The 7,467-nt window shown below is 46.3% G+C and overlaps 1 protein-coding gene across 1 annotated transcript; it reads right to left on the bottom strand.

Annotated features, from left to right (window-relative positions):
- Nucleotides 1–5,164: 5,164 nt before the first annotated feature.
- LOC144139807 (uncharacterized) lies at nt 5,165–6,315 on the bottom strand. The gene has a single exon (XM_077672061.1). It carries the CDS (start codon nt 6,313–6,315, stop codon nt 5,356–5,358), a length of 960 nt encoding a protein of 319 aa, XP_077528187.1. The 3' UTR covers nt 5,165–5,355.
- Between the last annotated feature and the right edge of the window lie 1,152 nt (nt 6,316–7,467).

The raw sequence follows: 7,467 nt of genomic DNA, 5'->3' as shown, positions 1-7,467 counted from the left end.
GAAGACGAGACAATGCGGAAACTTTCAAATAACCTTATTTGAAAGAAACGCGTTTTTACATACACCAAATAATCACGTCACCGTACACCTTCCACACGACACTACTGAGGAACGTGTTCAGACTGTTCATCATTACAAAGCATTACTTTGTCTTAAAAAGTACGCTTCTTTTTTGGTGAGCGTGAGTGCGGAATAGACCCTTTGCAAAATGGCCAAATCGTTGGAGGAAAAGCAGCAAGCCACTCTGGCAACACTGTGCACCCGCTGCGCCGCCATTAAAAAGGAAGCGAAAAGGCTGCGTGCACGGAGTTCTCTATCGAGTAGCTGCTGTCTGTGCTGTGTCGCCACGTAATGGCATACGCTTCCCGCGAAGTGGTGTTTCCCACTACTGGATGGGAAAACAACCTTGCTGCCCTTCCTCCTATAGAAGAGCGGCATATCCAGGATTTTTATTCTACAAGGTCGACCACTGAGAGGTCCTACGAGCGATCATACAACTTAAGCGTGGAGTCGTACGTTACGCCGTCGTCCGTGTTGACAAACAGCAGCAAGCAAAGGTAGGATTTGTTGCTAATAACGAATAGCCTTAGCGCTGCCTCCTTCTTTGGTCGTCGAGTTCTAATTGTGTTGATTCGATGCGCCGTAGCCCCGTGGTAGCGGCGACTGGCCGCTATGAACGGACTATGAAGTCTCTGCTGACCGCTCACTTTGCGTATGGTCAAACTTTCAAAACTATTCGCGAAAATGACGAAAGCATGCATAAAGACACTGATTTTGTTGTCTCTGCTAGAGGTTATGTTAGCGATTCACCGCCTCTGTACTTGCGGCGCTTAATTTTTCCGTCTGTGAATGCAGTGGTAGTGCGGGAGAGATAGGTCGCACGCGTCCGTCAGCAGCGAGCAGAGGTATCCGAACTTAAGGGAAAATCGGAGGAAGGAACAAACGCTGAAGAAATAGAAGAAAAAAAAAGGGCATGTCTCTGCTGGCCCCAGACGAGCCGGCGTGCAGCGGGGTAGATAAGCGGAAGCGATTTGACCAGCGTTCATCTTCGATAGGTAGCGCAAGACACCACTTTAAGAAAGAAACATGACAACGACGAGCGCATTCTCCCAGCTAAACGGCTTATTGTTGAAACAGAAATATGTACTTGTAAAAAAGTTTATGTACGCACTGTGCAAATGTACAAAACCGCATTGTTACTGCGCCTATGTAATGCAGTAAAACAACGCAAGTGGAACATCCCAATCGCCTAGCAAGAATATCCTCATCACAATATGCAGTGTGCACACATAAGTTTTAAGTATTTTCTGTCACCAATAAAATGTTAAGCTGCAAGGCAGCGCTAGTCACTGTCATTGTCCGTACTGTGCTGTGCTGTTTCGTGCTTTCTTTTTGAGCCGCACTGCTTAAGATGCCTGGCCATTGCTTAGCAACTGAGACGAGCTTTCGTCTTTTTTTTGCAAGCTTGGCATTTCTTCCACTCTGGAGACCAATGTCCACATTCCAAGTCTCTCCTCCAATCCACGTGTTCCCTCGATTTGGATGAGTGGAGGACACCGGAGTGCCTTTACACGAGAAAATTGCTTTCAAGGGTCTCTTCGACTGGAGTGGAGGAGGGATTCAGAATACCGGGGCTAGAGTCGCAGTGTTTTCATGAAGAGTGCATATGGTGCTCTCACACAAAAAAACTAAAGGGAGCTTTATGTGATGCTTGTGTTACGCCTCGTTGATGTTACGTTGCACAATTTATGCATGCTGTAACGTTGTGACCAGTGCGCACACTGTTTATAACATTAGTTTATTTGTGTGTGCATGTATGTGTAGCGCCACGTGCTTACATTCCTCAATATTCAGTCACAGTTTTTGCTAAGCTAAAGTACACCCAACCGCATCACCCAGTACTTAATCGTGCATACCATACTTCCTTTCAGCGATGGACTTGTCTTCCTCAAAGCAGCCTGTTACCGCAGCAAGAAGAAGAACTCGGAGCCGTATAATGTAATTGCTGCAATTGACGAGCAAGGGGTCATCATTGATGGCAACTGTCAATGTGCCGCCGGAACGGTTGCTTGCAACCATTTGATGGCTGTCCGGCGCACCGTGTCTCTTCTGCAAGGAAAAGGGTTTTTGGAGGCCCCCGAACAGCTGTCGTGCATCGACCTGCCACAACAATGGAGGGTTCCTCGACGCAACTTTTCGAAAGGGAGGTCAATTCAGGGAGTGGATTGGAGGAGTGTGAGAGAGGGAGGCCTTAGTGTCCCTAAGATGGGCTGGCCGAAAGAGTGCAGGCTCTACTCCCGCAACCAACAGCAGCAACAAGAAGCCCAAGCTGAACTTGCGAGAGCGCTGCTGTCAGACAACCCCGAATGCTTGTCTGCCAGGGGCCTACTGTCAACCCTGGGGCAGCCTTACAAAAAAACAAAGTATGGGCCAGCACCTGCATCGTCGCCGTTAGCGTACCAGCAAGCCCTCTTGCCGCATGGTTTTGCTGTCCGTCTGTCCGGAATCTCGCCCCAACCTTCCACGGCGGCACAGAGTCTTGTGCCAGAGGTGAAATTCTTTAAGGATGGGCAAGCATGGCGCCCACCGACCCACCTGGAGGGCAACCAAATTTTGCAGGTACGCTTGCGCAAGTTTTTGCAACTTGTGTAGTTCAAAATGTTTTATGATAAATGGGCATTCTAGTTTGCGGCAGTGAGACTGCTGAATTTATTTGCTTGGCTTTCTCACTGTGCCTCTCCCTCTCAAGGCCAGAATTCCTTCATTGTTACTGGTTAAGTCGCTCTTCTGTTTTAAACATAGCTTCTCTACATCCCTGCTGGTTGAAGTTTATCAAAGTTTTACTGTACTTTGTTTACATTATGATTGCAGAAGGTTCGCACAACCCTGGATTCTTCTTGTACAATCGAGCAAAACACAAGAAGACAGGCCCGGAGTGAAACATGGAAAACAGAGAGGCGCCTTAGGTTGACCTCATGCAACTTCGGTGTGGCAGCAGCCAGGCAGCATTGGACCTTGAAGGGTCTTCAAAACATCACAGCCAGCAAGGACATCTCTCACATTGCCCCCATAAAGTGCGTTAATGACTTGTATGCTTGACAAAATGTTTTAAAACCAGTTGCATGTAAGGAAGCACTTCTGTTACGTGGTAGCAGCAGAGACTTCATGTACTGCAAATTCATCACGGCACAAGCATCAGATAGAGCTTGACATATTGTTTATAGAAACTCATTATCAGTATTTTTGTGGCATGTAGATGCCACTGCAATGAAGCACAGGAGTGCACATTATGGGGCCAGCGGGAGATAAACCAAAATAAACAGATGGCGCAGAACACCGGTTTGCTCAAATGTATGTAACCAGAGCAGAAAGTTATTTATTTGCCAATGCCATTGCCCTGGTACACGTGGGAACTGGGGGTGAATGGATTAAGAAGCCACTTAAGTAAACCAAAGGCAGTAAATTGCGGTTCATTTGTCATTCTTGTGTATTTTCATTGCCCAGGCTGGCTTGCAAACCCCAAAGTGCTTGTTGCACGCAATTGTCACAGTGAACTAGTTAATGAGTTTGGCTTTACCAAGTACTATACATGTTCAGGTTTTCGAAGTGCTTCATTAGGATTTTTTTTTCATTTGTGCAGGCACGGAATTGCAAATGAGCCCCTGGCTGCCAGGCGATACGAGGAGGTGATGCAAGCAATGGGCCACAACGTCACCGTCAGCAACTGCGACCTGCTGGTTAACCCGGCATTTCCTTGGCTTGGCGCATCACCCGACAGGATTGCTTACGACCCAGTGAATCATCGTACGGGGTGGTAGAAATTAAGTGCCCCCACTCGCTGCGCAATAAGAAAGTAGAACAACTCAGTGAGGCCACTTTTTTTTCTGGGCTGAGCAACAGCGGCCCCAGGCTAAAGCATGACCACTTGTATTACGCCCAGCATGTTGGTCAGATGGGTGTGTCGGGACTTAGTTGGGGCAACTTTGTCATTTTTGCCGAAGATTTTATACTCATTGAGAGGCTAAGGTTGAACCTGACAGAATGGGAAGCCCTGAAAGAAAAGCTGGATGAATTTTACTTCAACACTTTATGCCTTACCTAGAAAATACTCAGTAGGCAGCCTTAGCCCTGATCCAGTGTTCACAGAAAAACCCTGCAGCTGCATTTGTAATCAGGAACACCGAGGCCCAGTAGAAGCACGTTACAGCCCCCCGACCTTTTTTTTTTCCAGGGGCACTCAATTGTTGAAGGTTTTGAAGCTGCGGGAACTCAGGGTATTGCATGCAACCGCGAAATAATTATCAATAGTCATCGCAGGCCTCGTCTACTCCATGCCCGTTGTTTACATTTCATCTTGTTCTGTTCTATATTCTGTGTTTGTAAATCTTTGCATTAATTCTCTTGTATTCTTTTTAAACCTTACATTGTACCCATTTGCCTCTTTACCACCCTTCCCAGGCTCTGAGTGTGATGCATGTACAGTGGAACCTTGTTGTAGCGAATTATCGGATATAGCGAACTAAGTACGAAGCTTGTTTGGTCACGCCTCATTTCAATGACACCTGTTCTTTTTATAACGAAACCGAAACCTTGAGAGCCGCGCGATATCGGCCATAACGAAGAAATATTTGGTTCCCTCGAGGCTCAAAACTTCACAGCTAGCATAATAAAAGCAAAATGTACAAAAGTGAGACAAAACAACAATATTTTAGTAGCTTAAGGGCCTTTATTGTGTAGACACTGTGAAAAACGTCATTCCACTGAGACTGTGAAAAGCCACCAGGCGAAGGCCACATCCTCCTTCAAATAAATAAGAAAGCCAGCCTGCTTTGCCGAACGAACAATAAGATTTAGCGCAGCAAAAGACGCGGACGGTGAAAAGGACGGAACAGGCGCTAACTTGCACCTTTTGCAAGTTAGTGCCCGTCCCATCCTTTTCACCGTCTGTGTCGTTTGCTGCGCTAAATCTTATTGTTGTAACATGAACCAACTCGCCCAACAACACGTCTTGCTGCCGAACAAACTTTGTTCTGTTGCAATTTCACGTTCTCACGGTCCTGTCTGTTTAGTTTGAAATGCTACAAGGAGATAGATAAGGACTACCCCTGTTTATAGTGGGTTCGAAGCCTAGAACAATGCGTTTTTATCTAGGATTGTTGCGCGAGCCAGATTTCCAATTTATTAGAGCCAATTTGTACCTCTATAATTATAACAAATATTGGACATAATGAACTCATTTACTTTCCCGATACTGCTTCGTTATAACGAGGTTCGACTGTAAATGAAGGAATGTCGAAAATAAAGTGTATTTTTCAGGCAGAGTAGTGTACTTTTTATTTTCGCATTGTGCTGCCTTCAATCATCGGCAACTCTTAGCAACGGTGCTTGAAAGTTCGTCAACACGGCACAAATTCCCCACATTTGGTTTGCCAGAGGTGCTAGTAAAATGGGGATGGAGCGATCGAAGACATGGAAAGCTTTAATACGTTGAATCTTTCTTTCAGCGTGAATTCGAAGGGCTGCTATTTCTTGCGTCTTCTGCGCCTCTTGGGTTGTGAATTTGCCCGCTTTTAGGAAAGGCGGAATGTTCAAAGTCACACCCTTCTCTTGTAGGAGGTCTTCAATGCGGAAGCCTTTGTCGGCCATAACTGAGTCACCTGGCTCAAATTCCAAGTCAAGTAAGCCGCTCTTTATCACACACTCTCTGTCTAAAGTCCTACCAGTGAAAAGCTCAGACGCAAACGTAAGCACTCCGGAAGGTGCAACAGCAACAAGCCCCTTGAAGGTGTGCGTCGATTTGTAATGCGAGGACACTTCTGACTGAGTAACCATCGATGATGGGACGTCGCACCTAATCTCGGTGGCGTCAAGGAGCACACGGGTGGTCTTGTACTTTTCAGCAAATGCCGGAGGCATGGTGGCATCAATTATATGCCGTGGCAGCCACAAATCTAGGGAGAACATCCGCAAATAGATAAAGTCTACCCATGAAGAAAAGATTCTTGAGACGGTGCTCGTAGAAACTTCAAATAGGTGTGCAAGGTGCTGGTGAAATAGTCCCAAACGCAGCTTTATCAAAACCAGGAACAGCTGGTTTTCGGCTGTTATTTTCCGCTTTCGCCCGCTGCTGACATAACTTGGCTGGCCGCTGCTGTTTTTGCGAGGCCTTTGTACGAATTTTCCGTCCTCGCCTGCCTCCAAAAATTTTAAGAGATTCACAAAAGAGCTGTACCGTGGCAGTCCAGTGTAAAACTGTATGTCTTCATCACTGTCTTGGAATTTTTCACTTCCAAACGGGCACGACCCTTCCTCCATCTTCCTCAAATTGCTCTGGGCAGCTCATCAGGCAGCAAGTTCAATTCTTTGTCCTGATTGCTTAGTCTTTGTACAAGTCGGCTTACTTCTGCCTGCAGTTCTACTTCAGTTTCCGTGCTTCTGTTGAGCCGAACTTCAAGCTCTGCTCGCTGTTTGGATTTGTTCCTGCGCATGTCAAGGTGAGATTGGATCTCAGACTGCAGCCTCAGCCTAATTACTAGGTGCGCCTCTAGCTCCTTTTGGAGCCTTAATTCATTGCTCCTGCTTGTGGCTAATTGTTCTTGCAGTCCTGAGATAATGTCGCCACACCTGCACTGGTTTGAAGCATGCTGCTGCGGCAAAACTTCATTCTCAACAAACATTTCTTGCAGTGGTGCATTGCTCTCGTGGTTCAATTCAGAATGAGCAGCCTCCACAAAAGCATCCTGTTGTGGATGGCTGTTTTCACTGTTGACTGGTGGCACGCTGTCTGCTTGGTCGGTGTTTTTCCTGCTGCGTTTGACAGCAGACTCGGGGGGCACTGACCGGTTGAGGGGTGGCTTCCTCTGGGGCTTCACTTTCCGGAAGGCGAACACTGATGGCACAGCGGTGTCGCGCAGCAGCCGTCGGCCACATGCTACACTTGACCAAAAGTCGGATTCCACGAAATGTTCCGAACACTCATTTGTTGCTTTGGAGACAGTAAAATACTGTCCCTCATCTCTTTTGATCGCTGTAATCCACCTTTTCTTTATTTGCATGTCGGTCGGAAACTTGTGGTAGGACACCTGCAAATAAGTTATGCAAGGTATAAACATTTGATGTATCTTTCCCCTGTACCACATAAACAAATTGCAAACAAGTGCTCAAGTTGTCATGTGTATTCGATGCTTCTTTCACCTGCAACACAATAAACAAATTGCAAACAAGTGCTCAAGTTGTCATGTGTATTCGATGCTTCTTTCACCTGCAACACAATAAACAAATTGCAAACAAGTGCTCAAGTTGTCATGTGTATTCGATGCTTCTTTCACCTGCAACACAATAAACAAATTGCAAACAAGTGCTCAAGTTGTCATGTGTATTCGATGCTTCTTTCACCTGCAACACACAAGCACTACAATTCGTACAAGTGTTATTCCAAGTGTTCGTGCATAAATCGAGATTTAATGA

This window comes from Haemaphysalis longicornis, unplaced genomic scaffold, assembly GCF_048455015.1.
Source record: "Haemaphysalis longicornis isolate Haplotype H1 unplaced genomic scaffold, Haemaphysalis longicornis Haplotype H1 scaffold_5, whole genome shotgun sequence".
Classification (NCBI taxonomy): Eukaryota; Metazoa; Arthropoda; class Arachnida; order Ixodida; family Ixodidae; genus Haemaphysalis; species Haemaphysalis longicornis.
Note: the sequence above shows the minus strand (reverse complement) of the source record. Positions and strands in the feature narration are given on the sequence as shown.